This window comes from Clarias gariepinus, chromosome 10 (assembly GCF_024256425.1).
Source record: "Clarias gariepinus isolate MV-2021 ecotype Netherlands chromosome 10, CGAR_prim_01v2, whole genome shotgun sequence".
Taxonomy (NCBI): Eukaryota; Metazoa; Chordata; class Actinopteri; order Siluriformes; family Clariidae; genus Clarias; species Clarias gariepinus.
The window spans coordinates 6,397,923-6,420,705 of NC_071109.1; the positions used below are offsets into that span (position 1 = coordinate 6,397,923).

At 37.4% G+C, this 22,783-nt stretch overlaps 1 protein-coding gene across 2 annotated transcripts in view; it reads left to right on the forward strand.

Moving 5' to 3' along the window:
• fstl5 (follistatin-like 5) overlaps positions 1-22,783 on the forward strand; it is a 168,756-nt gene that overhangs the window by 53,020 nt on the left and 92,953 nt on the right. For both annotated transcript variants that reach the window (XM_053506475.1, XM_053506476.1), the window contains exon 4: positions 4,440-4,688. In XM_053506475.1, the coding sequence (XP_053362450.1) occupies positions 4,440-4,688 (249 nt within the window). The remainder of the gene's footprint in view (positions 1-4,439; positions 4,689-22,783) is intronic.

Genomic DNA, 22,783 nt, shown 5'->3' on the forward strand with positions numbered 1-22,783 from the left:
AATTCAGTCCGAGAGACTGTACTGTTACTCCACAGTCACAGATAGTGAGAGAGAGGTTTGGCAGGTAACAAAATTCAGGAAAGAAATGGGGAACAATGATGCATTGTAAGAGACCAGCTTTGCAAATTGTTTTTTTTTTGTTTTGTTTTTTTTTGCCAAAAAAGAGCGCCAATTTGGTTAAAAGATAAATAACTGTTTTTTTTTTTTTTTGGTGCTTATTATTTTTTAGCAATAATCAGTTGTGATTATTGATTTTAAACATATTTTTTATTGCCAGCCTTGATTGCAATATACGAGGGGTGTTCAAGTCAAACAGGGACTTGTGATGTACTCTCATGTGAATGAAGCTGTAAAACTGATTGACATTTACAGAGGATTTCGAGCACATTGCGGTGATGAGACCCCTAGCCGCAGTAAACAAGTAAATGATGCGAAAGTTTAAAGAATTATGATCTCACCTGAGGTAGCTGAGCCCACTTGGTCAGACACACAATCATTCACCAACACCACTTGCACGTTACAGGAACTCGGGTGGGAGTTATTGCCACAACCTCCGTACAGTCCTGACCTCGCTCCAAGACATTACCACATGTCTGGACCATTAATGAAGTTCCCGGGAGGCCTCTGTTTCAGATAAGAAGCAGGCAGTCTGATCATGGCTCCAGGGTGCTGAGAAATCCTTCTACCTTGATGGTGTTCAAGCACTAGTGAAACTTAGGGGATAAGTGCATTAGTGTAGAAATTTAGAGAAATGAAGGGATTTCTTACTCTTATAACTGTGTTCTGTTATTCTGCACAATCAAAAGTCCCGGTTTGACCTGAATGCCCCTTGTATTATGATATAATACAGTATGTTAAATACATATAATGTCACACTGGATAAGGATTTACTTTCTCAATGTGAAAATCCTGCTTTTTCTACCCAACTTTGTGACATTGCTTTGATCCAGCAGGCCATTTCAGACAAGAGAAGTAACCATTGCTTATTAAATTTACTACAAGTCACAAAATTCACCCCAGGAACAAATCACTCGAAATAAATGAATCATTCGTCTTTGTTGTCATTTGGCTGCAGGTTGGCACATGGTGCATCCTAATCTTTTGTGCCCTTTATTAACCCGACTGATACTTTCTGTGCTTTTACAATATTAATATACAGGATGAAAAAAATAAGAAACTCATTTCATATTTACAATTTCATGCCATGAACCAAAGGACTCTGACTTACATAATATAATCTCTTTTTGTTTTCATCCACAAAGGAAGATATACTGTAAGTAGGAGTGCAAGTAGGCCGCTCTAAGGGGAGGAATTTAGTTTCCAGAACAAAAATACAAATAAATTACAGCATACCCAGTGAACTCTCAGGGAAAAAACAAACAAAGAAACAGTAGGGCTGCTCATAAAGTTCAATTATTCACTTCTTTAGCCAGAGAGCACAACTGAGCACAACTTTCTTCTTGGTACAAAGAAACAGTGCACAGACTAGCTGAGTGCACTGAAGGTAATGACTGCAATTCGAATCGTGAGTCATTTTTTAAAGCATCAGCAGTGCAGGGTTTCTGAACAGAGCTCGGATTCCTGTCTGGACTATAAAGAGATAATGAGTTGATGGCACCTGGGCATCTGATCATCATGCATAGTGAACCTACTTGGTTTGCACGCCATCAATGCAGTGGGAGCAGTTTGGTTGCAGGGTTCTCTAAATTCTGTATCAGTAGTTTATGTATATCAGTAAATGATGACTTCTCCATAAAAAAAAAAGCTTGTTACCATAATAGTGCTTATTGCATTGGCGTTTATAATAGGTTGTTTGATATACTGTAGCAGTGCAAATGAATAATGTATGACAAGATTTTAATTAAGCCTTCAAAACAATCCGACGACAATTAAAAAAAGGTTTACTTGATAAGCCAGGAACAAGTTTTATTTATTAAGTAATACAGTAGCTTTGGGTTTATCCTTAGGTTATATATGGCTTAGAAATGGAAACTTCCAAAGAATATTTTAAATAACTGCAACAAATTGCAAAAGAAAAAAATTTCAAATAGTTATATAAATATATAGTGTATATTACCATAAATATAGACAGACTGGTTCTACAGTATATAACCTTTTTTTTTCTTTCGATAAATGTTAATTATGGTTCGCTCTATTTTTATACGAAGTGTTTCAATCTTAGAAATATGAAATTCCTTAACAAACATTATATCTACCCGCTTCAACTTTAATATCTCATCGTTTTCAATAATTTGAAACTCTTTCAACTTGACATTTAACATAAATTATTGAATTTAAATTATTGAAATACTTTGCAAAAGTCTTGGGCCACCACTCATTTGCTTCCAAAGAGACGGACCAGACATTCTTGTATTTTTAATGTAGTCTTAAGGAAAAGTTCTCCAGGATTACTGGGTCTCACTTTTTGGCATGTTTTTGTCTCTGGTTTTCAGTCCAGTTCCTGTACATGAGCAGTTTCAAGACTAATATTTTTTGTTTGTTAAGCCACCCAGTGACCTATGAATCATTTAAACATCAAAAAACATCTACATCTAAGGCATGAACCAGTAAAAAACGATGATGACAGATGATTAGTGTACTGTATCAGTCATGCTGAATGCTGAGTGGTTGGAACAGACGAGAGGGGAAACGAGGTTGCTGCTGGTGTGCGGTTGTTACATAAATAAGGTTTTTTTTTTTTCTTTTTTGTTTTTAGGCACTTTACAGCCTGCTATGGTGAAACATTTATAAAACATATTCATATTTGATTTAATTTAACCCACATCATTTAATTTAATGTAATTTAATTAAACATGAAGAAATCAGAGCTGGCTTAAGACTTTTATGCAGTACTGTTGCTTTTTTTTACATAGTACAGTATTTTTATTCTGTATACTTTTTTATAGCCTGTATGCCAGTAAGCCAGAAGCTAATTCAGTTGAATTTATTTGACACACACATCTGTCTAACGATATTCATGTATTAGAACTACAATTTACCAGTATGGTATGTCAGATCCAACTGGTTAAAATGACTGCTATGGCCATTATGGAATTTAATCCATTTCATTGTTATAAGCCAAAATAATTGATGAAATAATCATGTAGTATCTCGGCGTAATAAGTTATAAATTAGAAAATAATAGGGAATTAAGGCAAAACAAAGTAAAAGCAGATAAGACCTAAGTTACTGTACAGTTAGACATCTTGGTAAACAAGAAAGTACAATATGCAGACCACAAATAATTGAAACAAACCATGCCTTTAAATGTCTCCTCATCTCAGAAGGGCAACCTGGTGAGTGTAGAAGCTGAGCTCTAAAACCAATCTTTGGAGTTTGGGTCGTCTGGATGAGTCTAAAGGAAAGCAGTTTGATTGACCCATGATCTTTGGAAAAGATGGCCGCCGTTTCAGTGGCATTCTGTTGTCTGAATCTTCTCGGTTCAGTGCTTTCTGAGCCAGTGTATTTCCCCGCCTGTCACATCTGTTTACAACTGATCAGGTTTGATGCCTTCCACCAGAATGGACCTTCTGCTTTCCACCTCTCTAAACGTCCCTCTGTCCCACGTGAGTCAAAGGCTCTAGAAGTGGGATAAAAGGTAATTGAGTAGAAGCATTATCTGCCTAGGTGGTTCAGACACTTTCAAAAGTGAAAACTTTTAAGGATGACCTGTCTAATCATTTTTTTTCTGCAGTGCAGTCAGCACAGTTCACAGCTAGCCATAGTGTCGCCATGTCACCCAGCGCTAAGCATACAGGTTAGGTAGGTAATCATTCCTGTGCTTTAAATGTGTACCCTGTCCACTGCATTTGCAAATAAATGTCTTTCCTACAGTAGATGAGCTTACTTTTTAGAGCCCTTTAGTTTATTTACTTCAAAATCCAGCCTTGCTGCGAATCAGGTAAGGTGTTAACAAGCGTCCTGAACTCAATATGCCTCTCCAGTTCATTTCACAGCTGCTGGTTTTACAAGTTGAGGAAGCATGTTCTCCTGCCTCATCACCAGGGTATAAAGCCTGACTGAGTGGTGCTCTGAACAACAAATGATCGCTATTATACCCCACAGCCAATCATTGATCTCGGCTCTTTCTCAACAGCCAATCACTGATGATCATTATCCGCAACAACAATTCACTGATTATCCTTGTTCTCAGTGACTACACATTGATCACCATTGTCTCTAACAACCAATGAATGATTGCTGGGACAATTACTATTGATGATTATGGATAATTACCAATAAATGATCACTGTTGTTTCAAATGGTGGATTTTCCCCTCTTTATGTAAGACATTTTGAAATGCAATTGATTTAACAAAGCAACAAAACTATGCAAGTGATATAATCTGCTCACATGTAGCAACTTTTATTGTAGCAACTCATTTCCCTTGAAAAGTGTTCACAAAGCAGTTTTTTTTTTTTTTTGTTTTGTGTATGCAGCCTTGCTTGGTCGCAGCAGCAACCTGAACCCATGTGAGCATAAGTACTGTGGTCTGGGGAAGCACTGTGTGGTGGACCATGCGACCAGTCAGGGAACGTGCCAGTGTCTGGATCACTGCAAGCCGCACTACAAACCTGTATGTGGATCTAATGGGAAACTCTACCAGAACCACTGCGAGCTGCACCGAGACTCATGCCTGGCCAGTCAAAGAATCACCATCGTGCACAGTGAAGAATGCTTCTACAAAGGTAAGGAAGAAGGCTGCATTTGCAACTTACTGTAAGTAGTGTATAGGACTACAGTGCACAGTAGAGTGCCGCAAAGTGCTGGTTATAAATGTACTTATAAACGTGTACTGTACTGTATATAATTCAATAGGAAGATGTATCTAAAAGTTAATGCTGTAAAATTAAAAATTAAACACAAATACTCAGACATATATGCCTTATTTTACTCTAATTAGCTCTAATCACATCGTAATTAAAAGAAAATTTGCGAGAAGGAGGAGAAGGAATACAACATGGGAGGAGGTGTCTGGGTCACTTATTGAAAGCCCTTTCATTGCCATAATCCTCTCAATCTGCCTCTTCTGTCACGCTTATTCACGATTTGCCAAATCACATTTGATCTGTTTCACAGTGTGGATGACATCTGTTCTGCTCATTAGGTCTCTTCTAACAGACTAATTATTCATCTTCCTCCAAGAGTGTGTTTTAGCTGTAGAGATTACTCCGCACTTCGGTGGCGCACAGTATTAACTTGGTTTTGTCTCTGAACAGCCGTCACCTTGTTCCAGGTCATTTGTGTCATTAGCCTTTAGTGCAATAGTATAAAAAACATTATTTAAAGAAATCAGCAGTAAATTTGTACCAAGGAAACATGAGAATCACATGTTGGTCTGGGTGAATTTAGGAAAATAGCGGACAATGAAAAATAATATGATCATAATGTACTTTTGAGGAATCTTTTTAAATCAAAAATACAGATACAGTTTATCAATATTTTACCAAATTTTATTTAAAAATATATTGGTCACATACACAGTCATACACAGTACGATATGCAGTGGAATGCTTATACGATCGCCCATGACCTTAAAAAACAAGATTATCAATAAGAAATAAATTCTAAAATAAAATGAGAATAAAATATTTAAAAAATTGAAGAAAATGTAGAAGATTTCTAAAAGAACAAAATATAAAATATGTATATATATATATATATATACAAATTATAGCCGATATGGCTGTACAAATATGGAAAATATAGAAACTGTTATGGAAATTGACATGAAATCTTAATAAAATTTAAATAAAAATGTCCAGTCTGCAAATATGCATGGATGTAAAGATGTAATGACCATAGATGTGCAATGTGCAAAGGTGGGCAAAAAATGCAATAGAAAAGTCCAGGGTGCGTGCAAATGTGCATGAATGTGTAAATGTGTAATGTCCATAAATGTCTTGGGTGCGAGCAAAATGTCCATAAAGTTTCATTTTAATCTGTTTATTTCGGGTACTTCCGAACATCGCCTGGGTGTTGGACGAGGAGCCATTTTGACAAATGCAGTGTTAAAAACCATTGATGATATTAATAGGATGATGTTAATATTATTAGGTAAGCGTCATTCAAATAAAATAAGTGCACTGATTAACCAGAACACCAACACCACAGCGAGATGAATTGAATAACATTAAATATTAGTAAACTGGTGACAGAATCATGATCATGACCATCATAATCAAATGTCATAATCCAATCGACAGAGACGATGATGATTTAACAATGTTTAAATAACATAAATACATTCAAGTCAAGAAATGTAGCCAACAAAAGAATTTGACGATGTAAGAAGTTTTCCCAGAACACCAAAAAAATTATTTCCAGACCCAGTTGAAAGTTTAATCACGTCCATGGACGATGTTACTCCATCACATGAGGGCAGAATTATAGCCAGTTGCTTAGAGTTCTGAGTGCCAAGTGTTCGGAGAAAAATGGCTGTTTGTTGCCGAAGCCTTGCTTTGATGGAAACATCAAGAGGCAGCCATTTTATTTCCCATCCACTGGCCCTCTTATCTTTTTGAGAAGCTGAAGAAGGGAGGGGAAGAAAAAAATCCTACAGATGGGCTTCGAGGGCTTTCAATCTGAATGGGAAGCAGTGCATGACTCCGCGAACTCACATTTCTCTCCAATCTTTTCCTTTCCCCTATTTCTAGCACACATGATTGGGAGATTGGATATACTGTATGCAGGTTTACGCCAGATTGGAAATTAAGTGGCACTCAACGTCTTTGCCTTTGCAGAATATTTGCTACACTTGATGGACAGAACAGCGTGAATTATTTGCAGAACAATGGTGAATAAAATAGCTTTTTCAGTTGCAGCATTAACTTGTTTTTTTCTTTGCAGCCCTTTTTGTGGCTTTTTCCATCTCCCTTGTGTTGTTCATTTGCAGTTACTTTGGGTGACTATTAACATTATTCAATACTTAATATACCGTAAAAATTAGAGCACATCATCCGGGCTTTATTTTATATAGCTTTATGAATTGCTATAACCTGACAAAGCGAAGAAACAACTACAATACAGGGTAGAACTCCTCCACCATATGGAGATGTGTTAAAAACCAAGAAGATAGCTTTTTTAAATTATTATTATTATTATCTCTCAGCTCCATAAGGAAAATTGTCCCACATATTTGTAACGTGCCAGATAAAAGACTGTAGATTGTTGCCCACAGGGATGCAGGCTTTGGCATTAGGATGAGCGTTGGGATAAAATTAAGGTGCAAGCTGTTATGTTGGCGAAGTGAACTGTAAACACAATATTAGCTAAATTGTGTTTTTGGCAAGCTCGGTGAGTCCTGGGTGATTTCTAAAGATGTTAACAAACTATCCGAGGGAAAATCAGTACACTACAATGATCAGTCATAACATTAAAGTGCAAAATACTAAGCCTGGTATTGTTTAGGTTCCCCTTTAGCCAGTGGGGCAGCACTGGCCCCCTGGGGCGTGGCTCCGCAAGACCTCTGGAGTTGCTCTGTGGTGACTGGCACCATGCAGGACATTAGCGGAGTGCTCTGGGTTGCCAAGCACTGGCCTCCATGGATCGGGCTTGTTTGTCCGGCACATTCCATGGATTGAATTGAGATTTAGATACAGTGGAGACCAGATCAACACTCTTGAACTCTTTGCCTGCTAAACCCCCATACGTGGCAGGCTGTGATGCCATCATTGCCAGCATTGATTTTGTTTTTTAGGAGGTTGTGCGAAATTGGCTTTTCTTACTGTACATGAGCCTTGTGTACCCATGATTCTGTCACCAGTTTCCTGGTATGTATACAGTAATTGATCGTCAGTTATATTTAATTTACCTGGCGGTGGTGTTAGTGCTGGGTCTGAATGATATAGTGAATAAGAACCGAATAAAGGTGCCATATGCCAAGGTACAGCTGCAGTGTTTCATTTTAAGCTTTTTCAGAAATTTTAACCTTTTTTTAGCTTAAATTAGAATAAAACACAAAAAATCATATCCATATTACTTTAAATGGAATATTTTTTGTTTAATTTTATTATACTCTCCAGTGCAATTTATTTCTTACTGGTCACAGGGAGTTATATGAGCATTTCACTGCATATCATACTGTCCATGTCTGTATATGTGACGAATAAAATTGGAATTTGATGTAAAAGATAAAATGTAGCAATTTTTTTTTTTATTTATACACCAACCTCTAACTTTTGAACTGAGTTTTAGTCAATTTTATCCCATAAAGAATCAAAGAGTTAAACACAAAGCTTGTCCTTTGCACTTGGACATTTTTCATTTGATCACCTTTGAAGCGGGCTCAGAACTCAGCCATGATGCACGCCAACACTATCAGTTGTTTTATAGCCACATTATTTTTTTCTTTACACTTTATTCCATTTTATTAATCCATCACACTGAGATTTTTGCTTTTTACTAATACAAATAAATACAATATAAATTACACCAAAGAAACAACATTTCTTTGGGGTAATTTATACCCGCGTTCAAGCTCTTTCATCCAAATGGAAAATTCTACGCTTAAAGGTTTCGTTTTGATACACGGGGAGATTTACTAGGGATTTTTACTGTTTTGTTCTGTATGTGTGTCAAGATTGTCACAAATGATACTCTTAAAATTTCTTCTAAGAAATCAAATTAAATAAATAAGAAGCATGAGATTTTTCTATTTTCATGAGTGGAGACATAAAAAAAAAGTCAACATGCCATCAGCAGAATTTTAACAGACAATCTCCAGATCACAAAGCAAATGCTTTATCAACATGTTGCCTAAATACTTTTTTTTCTGTCTGTATTTTTTTTTCTCCCACTGGTTACTTTATTTTATTTATTGACATTATTTTAATCCATTAAGTTTCGACTGAAGAGTTAAACTCAGTACAGTGAAACGTGCTTGAAGGAATTATTGGAGTAAAACAGAATTTAAATCAATTTTTGGTTTTTAAAAGTATTCAAAGATAGACACCTTTATTTTATTAAAATAATGTTGAGGAGAAAGCATACAGATGTAGAGAGAGACGAGTGACGTAGCTGTATGATATGAATAATTCACAGGTTCAAACTAAATTCAGTCAAGAATCTATCATGCATGGAACACCATAATAGACAGTTGACTGTCATTCAGCATACAGTCTCAGAGCTCATTTTGAATGGTTTTAGACTTACCTTTGTTCGACTGTGCTTGATACTGCTAGTGTGTATCCTGTCGCTGGTGAGGTGCACAAGGAGAATCTAATATCATCACCAAGGGTTGACAGGTTTCAGGAACATTTCTAGTTCAGCCTCGTCTCAAAATCCAGCTCAAAAATAATCTGGCGTTGGAAAAGCAAGTCATATTTTTCTTCGTTTCCTTCGCCATTGCATGGAAAGCAAAGTCACTGTGGTGCACACAAATTTCCAATATACAAGTATCCAATTATCCACTCCATGACTCCCCATTTCTCATTCCCGATCTTTGCAATATTCAATGTCTAACGGAAATTGTTTTGTGTATATCTAGACACATTGTGTGTATTTACTTTTATCATTTGTTTATAGAAAGTTATCAGAAATAGTTTTGAATATTTAAAAAATGAAATTGGGGGCAGTGAATGACACGATTTGGTCCAAAAAAAAAAAAAACTTGCCGAAGCCTAAATTTACTGTTGTTTGTTACTCTTCATTAATAAATAAAAAATTGGTATGAGGCAGCACGATTCCTGCCCCAATAGTCCTCTATTAGAGCTTGTTTCATGACCCCAAGGTTAAAAAATAACTATTCTAGGAAAAGTAAACAATAAAACATCTGGTTAAATTAATCAATTAGCACCACTATTTCTAAACCAATAGCTAGTCAAGAGGTGGTAGTGTATTAGTGGATCAGTATATCAGTATATTAGGAGAATTGAAAGTGTATGGAGTTGGCATGGTGGTGTAGTGATTAGCACGGTCATCTTACACCTCCGGGTCCGGGTTTGATTCCCGGCCAGGCTCGATTCTCATCCTTGTTTGCATGTTCTTTCTGTGCTTGGTGTTTTTCCTTTAGATATTCTGGCATAGGCTCCAGGCCCCCAGCGACCCTAAATATATATGTAGGATAAAGCAGTATAGACGATGAGTGAAAGTGTGTGGAGTTGTACAGTAAATGAGGTTTTATGATGATTAAACATTGTTGAAATGCAGATGCCTCATGGACAAGCTTTTACTGTTGAGAAGAATGTATTATACGAATTTTTGTGAATTTGCGTCCATGTATCAGAATCCCACTATGCATGAACACCCTCTGGAATGTTTGGCTCTTTTATAAAAGACACATTTTCAGCATACACCTGGACAGCGTGGAGTGTTTGTGTTGCTCCTTATAACTTCACACCTCTAATTAAGCAACTTACACTTCTGAGAAAGAGAGAGAGAAAGAGAGAGAGAGAGAGAGAGAACTGGTGCTGCATTGATTTTATCTGCTGTTTCGGCTCTGTATGTCATTGTAGATAAGTTTTAGAAGTGAAACTAATCCCATCTGAGCAGGGTTTAAAAGAAAAGCTTGATAAAAGCTACGGAAAGACAGGCTGAACATATTAAGGCACAAGGACAAGATCAATGTGATCTGTTCAAATTCTGAGAATGTATGAGAACCAGAACGTTCATGATGGATGACACCCTTAGTGCACGAATAGCATTGGGTAATTGACCCTCTGTCATGATGGAAGTGCTCTTTTCCGTTTTAAATCTCTGCATTTTATTAACCGCCTCCTCACTTTGACATCACTTAATGGCAGATGTACGTGGGTACATTAGTGGGTGAATTGTGCTGAAATGAAGTAAAAATTTTGCTTAGGGAGAAAAAAAAGCAGTGACCCGTTTCGGACAGAAATTGGTGTCATGAGAGAAATTGAAACTCGAATGGTCTAATGAACATTTTAATCTCGATTTTGCTTGAGAAAAAGTCAGAAGTGATTTGTTAAACTGCCGTAACAGTCAGATTAGCTCAGTAGCACGACAGATATAAAGTTCGGCATTAGGTGGGGGGTTCGTTGTGTCAGACAGTCACTATTGTTCCCCTGTGAAGGAGAACTTCCATTTTGTATATCTATGAATAGACTTCGATTAGGTTCCGCTTCATTAATGGATTCCTTTCATTTAGGGAATCTGTACATGCTTGTACAAGAAACCTTGAATGGTGTGCAGGGATCTATGTTCCGGAGAAAGCAAAATAGGAGGGAAAACCTTTGAAATTAAAGGGTCTCTGGTGGTTTATATCAATGATACAATGAAAATGTTGACATGCATCAAATAGGTCACCAGTAGGAGTGTTGTACAAAAAGAGAGAGAGAGAGAACAGTACTTGTTTTTTTTTTTTTTTTAATTTTGAATTGGCCATGGTTTAAACAAATCAATTAAACAATTACATGACAATCCTGGCCTAGTTAGCTCACAATTCACTGCAGTTGTTCCTGTGAACCGTCAGCATGTGGAATGCATGATTCTTGTCAGGCATTGTAGCGATGAATGACTTGTCGCCATGTCAAGTGTCGAAGATATGCATCTGTCTGTGGGAACTGTACACACAATCATTTATAAACACTACTGGTACAGTACATAGTACATCAAACAGCCATTTCCACATGTTTGTGCCATTAAAGGAGTTCCTGGGAGGCCAGGGTTTCAGACGTGAAGCAGGCAGTCCAATCATGGCTTCATGAAAACAAAACTTTCTATCTTGATAAAATCCAAGCACTAGTGAAACTCATTAGTGTAGCAGAGGATTATACAGAGAAATAAAGGGAGTTTTACTTTCATTTGTTATTCTGCACAATAAAAAGTCTCGGTTTGATTTGAACACCCCTCATACACACATATCCGCTGTGGCAGAGTTTGATTCCAGCGGAGACCTTTCATTAGGATGTGTGCGTGCGAACAAGACATAATGAAGCATTTTAAAAAGTTGTAATTTGCCCATGACAGAGTATGACTGCGACTCACAAAGTGTCTGAACACAAGTCAGGCTTGCTGCTTTAATCCCTGCTCAGTCGTAAAGGAATTGAGTGGTCCTTCATCACTCTCCTGATCGTGACAGGATGGAACACAGCCTGAGGCTCTGACCGCCGCTTAGAAACAGGTAGATTTAGGAGATTTAGGACTAAGCTCTGAATCCACTGACAGTGGTTCTGTTAAAATAAATAAATAAATAAAATATACAGTATATATATATATATATATATATATATATATATATTTAAAATACACACATTCTACTAAAATAAGTGCTTGTAGGTTTCTTTGGTTGCTTTGGGATGATCTAAAGCAGAAAAGAAGCAGAGACTTTAACCTGTAATAAGATGGAGTAGGACGAGTTCAACAGGGTTTCAGGGTTCGTGTAAAGCACTAATGTGAGAATTAATGATCAAAAGATTACCCTAATGATATGTGGATTAGACTTTTATGTTTTGGCAATGGAAAAAACCCTCCACGGGCAATGGTTTGATTCCCCTTGCGGGTCTGTGTGCATGGAGTGTGCATGTTCTTCCTGTGCTTGGTGGGTTTCCACCAGGTACTCCGGTTTCTTCCCACAGTCCAAAGACAAACAGATTGGGCTAATTGGCGTTTCCAAATTGCCTGTAGTGTGTGAATAAGTGTGTGGTGTGTGCATGTGTGCCCTGTGATGGGTGTACACTGCCTGTGCCCGAAGTGTCCTGGGATAGGCTCCAGGCTTCCAGCGACCCCGTGTATATATGATTAGAAGTATAGAGGATGATTGAATGAATTAATCAATTAATTACTAACTGTAATTTTCATTAAAAAATTAAATAGAGGCATATTTAATTGGCATGTATGTATGCATTTGTATGTTTCTATCTTACTATCTATCTACACTATATGTACTGTATATGATCAAAAGCTAAGTATGTTTGGGCAGTGTTGAGAGATTACACTTGCATGTTTTTTTTTTAAGGTTCTAGAGTAAAATATTGTGTATTTTAAATTTCTGAGATTTTCAAATATTATTTCAAAGTTTTTTTTGTTAGTTTTTATTTTATCATTTTCTTTTCTTTGTAATTTTCTTCTTCTTTTTATTTTTTCGTTTTCATTTATTTAAGTACAAAAAAGTCTAGGTTTTGTAAGAATGGCGTGGTAGGCTAATTGGCACCCCATTCAGGGTGTACCCTACCTTGTGCCTTAAGTCTCCGGGGATAGGCTCCATGCTCGCCGCGACCCATATACAGGATAAAGCGGTATATACATTATTATTATTGACATTACTTAAGAAATAATGGCTTTGATTTTCACGTGTAATCACAGATTTCAAGTTTTCATGTCACATCACGGTGAGGTTCTGTACACTATGCTCCAGTCAGCTGTGACATTCTAACATTTGGCACCCTATAAAAATAACATACTGTATCACGACCTTATTAAGGAAAATCTGTCTTTTAATCACTTTAAATCACTTGAAATCACTTGACAAAAACAACATCAAAACCGATGAAAGTGGAATTTCTGACAGCGGTTGCCTGATGGGACAAATCTTCATCATGTAGGCTTTTGTTTGCCGTATGTAGTCCTATAGCACTACCTTTAATTTCAATTAATAATTTGAGACTTTAATAAGTTCATCATCCAGTGGGAGCCACGTCAAACAGCCACCTGGAGCATGACAGGTCCATGACAGGTCCATGCACGATCACATTCCGCCCCGCCTCATAAACGCCACCATGCGCTTTCTAAAAAGATGGTTGCAATGCTGTATAATCCCACCAGGTGGAGCATTGAATGGCAGCAGTGTCCAGGCAGCCCTATACCGTATCTTTAATATACAGGTAGCTCTTGTATTGTCAACATAGTTTCATAAAAATAGATGACGTGGTAAAAAAAAAAAAAACAATTAATAAAACATATTTGTTAAATTACTCAATACACAACCCATGATGATTATGCTATTTATTATTAAATAATGAATTAATAAAACTAGTTATTGAAATGTTTTTCAAGACATCCTTAATAATCCTTAAAGACACGATAACGTCTGTAATTTATCTATCCCGATCATTGTAGGTACGGAATACAAATGCGATCTATGTACAGTATTTTACATTCTGTTTAATATACTGATAGATAATATTTTGCTGCAAAGTAAAGCTTAAAATGTAACTTATGATTGGGTTTGTTTTCTTTATATTTTTTATGATGTTTTTGCTGATTTTTTTTTTTCCCACTGATAGTCAAAAATTGGCATAACAAAGGCAATTAATGGCGCATGAAATCTGGAATAAATATCTGCATTATGCTCCCCCATCAAAAATCTAATGGGGCATTAATCACTCATCACAACTGTGAATAGATGCGGCAGCAAAGACAGATTAGATCTAAAAAAGGTCCAGAGGATTGACTATGTTTCACCTTGAAATAAGTTAATTATCCAAATAATTAAATAGAAAAATCTATGTTTTACTTTATTCATATCTGAACACATTCGCCTGTAAGAAATAGCTGAAATATTTCACACATCACATGTTTATCAGAAAGTTGCATCATCCAGATTTCCTGAAAATCACGGGAAGAAGAAAATTAAATTGACTTATTATTAAATGTTCTCAAGCCATTAGCAATGCCTCTAGGCTATCATATGTTGAGTAAATTTAATATCATTTTCTAAAAGCTCTAAAAGTGAAAATGGAGCCAAGAAACATTTTGTAGAAAAAAAAGATATTCTTGCAGGAGACGACTTACGTAACACTATTCAAATAATCTAATGCATTTTTCGTTCATTTAAAAAAAGATATATTTTAAAAGTAAATAAAGCTAAATTTTACATCAGGAGTAACTATAAGCGCTATACATTACAGATTGTTAAACATACTGCATAGCTTAAAAAAGTTGCACACACTAAAATGCATACTTAAATGAGCCCAAAAACAACTGCAGGCTTTATTCATTGTGACAAAACTGTGAGAGGTGAAATTATAGCTTTTTGAAAAGTGATACCAAATTCATACTTACTGAATATTGTATAACCCAAAGAACTTGAGGCTTAATATTTTGGCATTTGTGCTTTTTAACACCGTCGTGAATGAAAGAAAATCAGTTTGCAAGAAAATAAAATTTTTTCTTAAAACTGTCAAAATAGAATTATCTCATTTTGCTGTCAAACGATTCATATATCCACTTGACATTTACACGAAAGTAATGTCTTTTGACTTTGTACGTGACTTTGAGACCTTTACAGTAAGAGATAATTCACTTTTTGCAGCATTGTACTTGAATTTTGGCCCGTTCCTCATGACAAACCTTTTTCACTTCACCCAAGGTTACAAGGATTACTTTGATGGACTCCATAAATAAAGTTCACAAGAAGCACCTGTCTGGAGAGGATTACTCACGGTTCCATGACCTTTCCACGTGCATGTTACTGCAGTCAAACCAGTTTTACTGACAGGGATGTTTAAGGTCTTATGCGTCTATATCACTTGGTATCTTTTTTTAATTGTGCTGTTATTAATGTTATTTCTTTCTTTATATACATTTTAAACACATAGATTTTGGTTAATATTAATAAACACAAAGTGGAACGAAACTAGATGAAGTGTTCAGGTCAAAATGGGACTTTTGATTGTGCAGAATCATGGAACACATTTATAACAGTGAACACTACACTTATTTTCTCTATATAATCCCCTGCTACACTAATGCACTTATGCATTACTAGTTTGCTTACTTACTGCGTTTTACTAGTGCCTGGATACCATAAAGGTAAAAAGTTCTCTATGTACACCTGAGCCAAGATCGGACTGCCTGCCTCATGTCTGAAACGCTGGCTTCCCAGAAACTTTTTTAATAGCCCCAAACATGTGGAAATGTCTTAGAGCGAGGTCAGGACTGTATGGGGATGTGGCAATAACTTCCAGCCGAGTTCCTGTAATGTGCGAGTGATGTTGTTGTATGACTGTGTGTCCGGTTCCCAGATAAATCTCTTCTGTAAGTTGATTTCGAGTTATCCATTTATTTTTAAGGATCAAGCATTCTATTCACAGATTGTTCACACAGATGATTGCAATGGGATCTGAGCCACCTTGACTGGGATCATCATTCATATGGTCTTTTTTTTTACAATGTTTGCACCATTAAAATGTTTTACTGCAGCTACTGTGCTTTATTTTTAAGTTTTCTGCAAATATTGATTGGTTTCATGACATTATTCATTAGAAATTTCTTCACAAGCCCCAGATTAATTTAAATGTTCCTTATAAATTAAATAAAAAAATGTAAAAAATAATATATAAATATATTATATTCTATATTATATATTCCTAAATGTGGTGGAGTAGCTCATATTCATATATCATAACGTTTGAGGCAATAGCTGAGCAATATTCCTAGCTTACAATACAATTATATTCAATTATTTATGTCACACTGCAGTCTCACCAGGACTGTCACAAGTTCAGAAACTGTCTGAGTTTCATCATATTCGGAGCAGCTGCTGTTAACAACAGGAATTGTAGGTTGAGTACTGATTATTGGATGTGTGTGGGTTGATGCACTTGCTCTGTTGGTGCCACCCTTTGAGCAGCTTTGTTACCGCTTGCTTTGTCATAAAACAAAGACACGGCACTTAGTGCAAAGACTAACTGCTTATCAAAAGTGTGGATTTTGTTCGAAATGACAGCAGCATCTTTTGTGCACAGAAATAGAGCAGCGCAGAAATGAAAATGTGCGACACATGATGGTCTGCTGCGTGATTCTGATCTTTGGAAACAAATCCACTTGCTTTTGATAGGCATAGCTTCTATTAACCAAGCCGGGTTAATTATTCACTTTAAAACAACTGATTAGTATTAAAAAAAAAAAAAAAGTGAGCCTATTGAGCTTCCCTAAAACATTAAAACTAACAAGTGTAACATTGCTGGTGTATCCTGTAGGTATGGTTTCTAAGTTCTAAAAAACAAACTGTAGCAGTTAAAGTGCCCCTATCATGCCATTTTAAAGGTTGCTAATATTGCTTAATGAGACTCTTAAAACAGGTTTACATGTATGCAAGGTCAAAAAACACTTTAGTTTTCTCCAAAAATTAGATTTAATTTTGGGGTGGTGCTTTTTTTTTTGCTCGTCAATCCCATTGAATCGAGAAAGCCGACAACCACTTTATCATATTAGATAAAAGTCAGTAATTTAGTCATTTTAAGTCATCATTGTGATATGACATTTGGAAAGCGAGGGTCTTGAATTAGCTGGATTGTATTATTGGGGGTTTACACCCTCCCATCTCCCCATAAATTACTCTCCATTGAGTTACTGTACATCTCAGGGTTATCTCATCAGGGTTTGCATCTTCTCCCAGTGCTTGGTGGGTTTCCCCCAGTTACTCCGGTTTCCTTCCACAGTCCAAAGACATGCAGATTAGACTAATGGGCATTGCCAAGTGACCTGTAGTGTGTAAATGTGTGTGTGAGGTCCTACTACGTAGACAATCGTCACCATTGGTTTCCACAGTCCCTAGTTGGACTAAAGAGGTTTTTAGATGGATGGATGGATGGATCAAGTACTTAAGAGTAATTTGTGAAGAATTGAAAAAAGCGTTGGTCAATCCTTAATCTCTGCTTAATCTCGGTCTGGATTATATCTAAACTATAATCATGCGTGACAGCAGACAGAATGAGAGAAATGTTGTATGTGTGTGTGTGTGTGTTAGTGCTGCTGTTTCAACACTGTCACTAACCCACTCCTCCATGGTGGCTCACGAAACCAGATTTTGAAAATATACATTATATATTCTACTTCTCAGAAAAGTTGGCAATGTCACTGTCAATCACTTCATTCCACTTGTTTTAACACCGCACAGCTAAAAACACTCATGTGGGGGGAATGTGTTTTAAAGTAGATCTTTCACATACAGAATTTAAGGCAATTACACTGGAAACCTTGTATCAGACAAAGTGTTGCTGCATGCAAACCAGCTCATACTAATTGATGGACAAGATCCTTTACTATATTTTTTCAATACACAAGATAGATTACCTTAACCTGCAAACAGTGCTCTCTCCACCACTGGTCTGTCCTTAGTATGTTGCCTCATTGTGTTTATTTGTTCCGACTTGATTAGCCTTCTCATATCTCATGGACGGCATACTGTACTGTATGTGCATCATCTCCCAGACATTGTCATTCATGTATCAAAGTACAGTACAGTATGTTCTGTAACATATCTTGTTAATCTCGGCTAAATTACAACGTCATCGTGTCTGGATAGACTTTTGTCTATTAAGTAGTTTGAATAGAAGTGCTTGGTTTCACAAAAGGATCTGATGAATTTTGGACTTTGGACTGTGGGAGGAATCTGGAATACCCAGAGGACACCCACCAAGCACAGGGAGAACTCACACTGGAAAACACCTTAATCGAACCCAGGGGTGCAAGGAGACAGTGCAAATCACTAAACCACAATGGCGCTGACTTTAAAGCTCCAAGGTGGTTAATTGTGCGAGCCACTTTACAGTGATGGGCAAAAATATTAAGACAACATTATAGTTCTGCCAGTGCATGAAACAGGTGATGTCACTAATTAGTTCTCGCCTATCTGGTTGAACAGCTGTGTTAGTTAATGGATGGGACAAATATGTGGTGGGACTTTACTTTCTGAAGTCGGGGTGTCCACCTCTACACAAAAATGGCTGTTGTTTTAATTATTTTACCATCATCACTTAGCGAAGTTTGGCCCATAATCTGTTAACTTCTAATACCCCTATCTCACCTACGTGGTTTTGCGCGGTGGTCGTAAGTACGGTTCATCATTGTTCACTGATTTGTGGCACTGTGATTAGGATTTCATCCTTCCGCGCGTCAGTCTTAGGGTTAGTCCACACGAAGCCGGTTCGTTCCCTATCCGATCATTTTTTTCGTGAACACGACGTCGTCCTAAGAAATATCTGTGTACACACGAAACCACTGAAAACGGTGTAGTATATATGCCAGACCAGTATGGGGCGCTGTAGTTCTGCCATAGAGATACACTATACACGGAGAAGACGACTTTGAGCATGCGCATAACCTTGTGCGCTGTATACGAACCAAGATGGTGTTGTCCATTATCGTTTGTTGCTCATAACAGTTGCATAGAAGCAATAGATTTTGCTGTAATAAAGCTAGTAGGCTTTGTAGCAACACAAACACAATCATGTTGTCCGCCATTATTGTTGTTGCTGTTACGTGTGACGAAGCTGACACGTGATGTGATGACATCATGGTTTCACAAAATATACGGATTGGCCGTACACACGAAACCGCAAAGGTGGCGTTTTCAGATTTATCCACTTTGGGACCCGGTTTTTAAAAAATAGCGGTTTCAGTCTCCTAAAACGCCGGATCCGTGTGGACGAAACTCCAATACGATAAAACATTTACTTTAACCCCTATACTGCATCATCAGCCTTGATTTATGCATAGTGTCCACCATGTCTACAGCTTTTGCTTTAGAAATGAAAATGTTTCAGATTAATTCATACTGTATAAACAAATAATCACTTCCAACAAGATTTGCGGTTTCAACAGGGACGCTTGAATCCAAAACAAAAATTGACTTGAGTAAGATTAAGAGAGCATGAAATAGCCCAGTTTTGGTTAGTGGAGTTTTCAATTCTTCACCAATGAATAAATAAAATCTGAATATCAGAGAGGCAGTGAGATTTGTTGTTGTTGTTGTTGTTGTTGTTGTCTTTTACCTTGTGAGATGTAAAAAAAATAAATAAATAACATTCCCAGTCTGCTAGCAGGTAATGAGCTCCTTGTCGATGCATAGGGGGGGTTTGTGAGGAAGTGAAGTCAAGAACGTGTGACAGGAGAAAGAGGAGAATCGAATTACAGGTGAAACAGCAGGCAGTAGGTTTTGCAGATGCAGGTGGGAAAGAATTTTCATTTTGTGGCGAGAATAGAGTGTGATGGCAGGAATAGAAAAGAGAAAGAAACACAATGGGGATAAACAGTGTCATTGAGGTGACACAGTTCCAGAGGATGTGGCGAAAAGCTTACCGGAGCACAACACACTATGAGAACTGGAATAATAGCCAGGCAGGAAACAGGGACAGTCACTATTGCTGAATATCTCCCTGGGCAGATGAGCCTGTTGTTAAGCACAACCTGTGGGCAGGTCTCTGCTGGGATTTTACCCTTTTTTACGGCAGAGGAGTGGAGGCTTTGTAGGCCCGAGTCCGCACACCATAAATTAAACATGTCGGGATTTCAAACAAAGCCCTTTCGCTGGCGGGATGCCATGAAAAATTCAGAAAGCTAGAAGTGGTGGATGAAGGAGAGATGAGATAGACGGAGAAGTACCAGTATTTTATCACCAAGCACCTACTGTAGATATAAAGAGCTTCCACTTTTCAAGGTGTCAGAGTTGCCAGAGTCGCTAAAATGCGGCAACGGTGGAAGACTAAGAATGCTGTCATCTTTTCATCTCGCAGGAGAACTGGTGGCCCTGAGTGAGGCACTTAACATCGGATTACTGCAACGCTGACCAACCGTTTCACCTCCGAGTCATTCCGCTGCGTCGGCTCTACGGACCCGCGGTTAAAAAGAGAGATGGATTTTATTAGATGTGATAGATTTTCTAATATTTCCTAATATCTAGTACATGCTCAAAAATAAAAACTTCTGGTGTGAAGGTACGGGTTACATGAAGGATGCATCTTTTGTACCTCTAGTGTGTATCTTTCTTCTTAGTTAATTATAAGTTGGGGCATTAAGGACTGCCAAACTCTCTGATGATGTTCTCATAGGAGAAAAACCTTCCTGTAATAACTAGGTATTTACTATATAAACAGGGTAACTACTATGTTACTGTATGTAAGCCAAGTGGATGTTGCTGGGCTAATTACGAGATGCCATGTTAGTTAGATGCAGGAAGAATAAGGAAGTAGTAATGACAATATTGACCAGTTAGCGGTGTAACTAACACCTCCTAAGGAGACTTCATTGACGCTCTACAAGCATGACCCAGACAGGAAAGATTGGATTGTGTCCTGATTGAGTTGTCATTAGGATGTCACTGTTTTGTTGCAGCATCAATGGCGTTCTTACTCACGTCTTGCTGTATAAGTTCACTTTATGCTCTTCTAGTGCTTACAATGTTTATGGCACACATGCAGCAGGTTATCTGTGTTATTCACTGTGTGTCTATGCCACGTTCAAAGATTTAAGTATAAATACTGGATCCAATTCCTCACACCTTCACTCTGTGATGGAGAGCACTGTCCACATCGCAGTATTTATACCAACACACAGGATGCAGTGACAACGCTGTTAACACACAATGAGCGTCTGGTAAGAGCGTGGTGAGATCTGATCGGACATAGTAATAACTCTGGTTCTATCTGACTGGACGTGGCGAGCGTGTGAACATGATAGGCGCAGCTAACATTACGAAGAGTGAGCCTAGTAACCTCAGTGCACAAATATACAGTTCATATGTGAGCCTTTCATGGTCACTATGTAAACCAAGTTAAAATATAGTTGCAAGCAACAATTAGCGGGCCCAAGTACCCTGCACCATTACCTCCCGGGTTCACCAGAAAAAAATTGGGCACAGTGGGTACATGCATTTAAATACGACATACCAATAACTTTGACATGATTTTAGAAAAAGTGGAATTTTATGTATAGACCTCCAAAAAGCCCCAGATGGTGGAAGAAATGACTCAATATGATGTCACTCAACATAATGTAACACAGAAAGGTATTAAGCACTGTTCAGCACAGGTTTAAGGCATCGTCACGGCTGACCCATTCGAGATATCAAAAATTCCTTCGCAATTTTGCATCTTCAATGTGTTGAGATCACATAGGTCTGTTTTTTTCGTGATCATATAAATACCTCAAGAGGAGTACATCAAAATCCATTGGGTATGTTTGTCAAACGACCCAAAATAACTGACTTCCTGTTGTGTAGATCCAATTTAAAAGTTATTCCGCTCAGTGAGATCTACAATGCATGCATACCAGATTTCCATGACATTTTCAGCATGTTAAGACCCCCCAAAAGTATGCCAATTATGGGGGAAAAAATCCTTAGGAGAACAATATGGCCCTCATACACGATGATGACGTAGGGCTGATGTCACAGTGCTTGAGCCCTAATAAAATGTCCTAAGATGTCCATGAATGTACCAAAAAAAAAAAAAACATATAGTCATACTCAAAGTTTCTTTTACAGCCAGGTAAAATAAATCCCATATGGATCAGTGGTCCATGTTATAGTTTAATCCAAGAAGAATAACATTTAATGTGAATGTCATGTAAGGATAGTGGCAATCTAAGAGTACTGTTTATCAGCAGTTATCTAGTGCCTTTTCTTGAAGTTTGGCATTTATTGAGTTATCTGCACTATCTTTGGTATTTATCAACTCTCTTGCTGCTGGCAGAGAAAAAAAATAACTTCAGTTGAAAAACAACCATTCAGTTTCCTTTCTGTGTTCTTTTGCGTTAAATGTTTTATTTTGTAGAGCCACTTGGAACAGATAAGCTTTCCATGAAGGATGTTCAATGCTTTACTTACTGCATATACAGTAAAAGTTCTGTTGAAGTTCTCAATCCTGATTAATCAGAACTTGTTTGTTTGTTTCATATTCATGTCAACATTTTTCAACTACAGTACCATAGCAGTTTTGGGGCCAATCACTCATTTGAATAAAAAAAAATTAAAAAGGAAAGGAAAGACTGTTTAAAACAGACATTCACTAAGTGGTTAGCACTGTCGTCTTGCACCCCAAGGGTTGGTCTTCATGGAATTTACGTGTTGTCTCTGTGCTTGGTGGATTTCCTCCGGGTACTT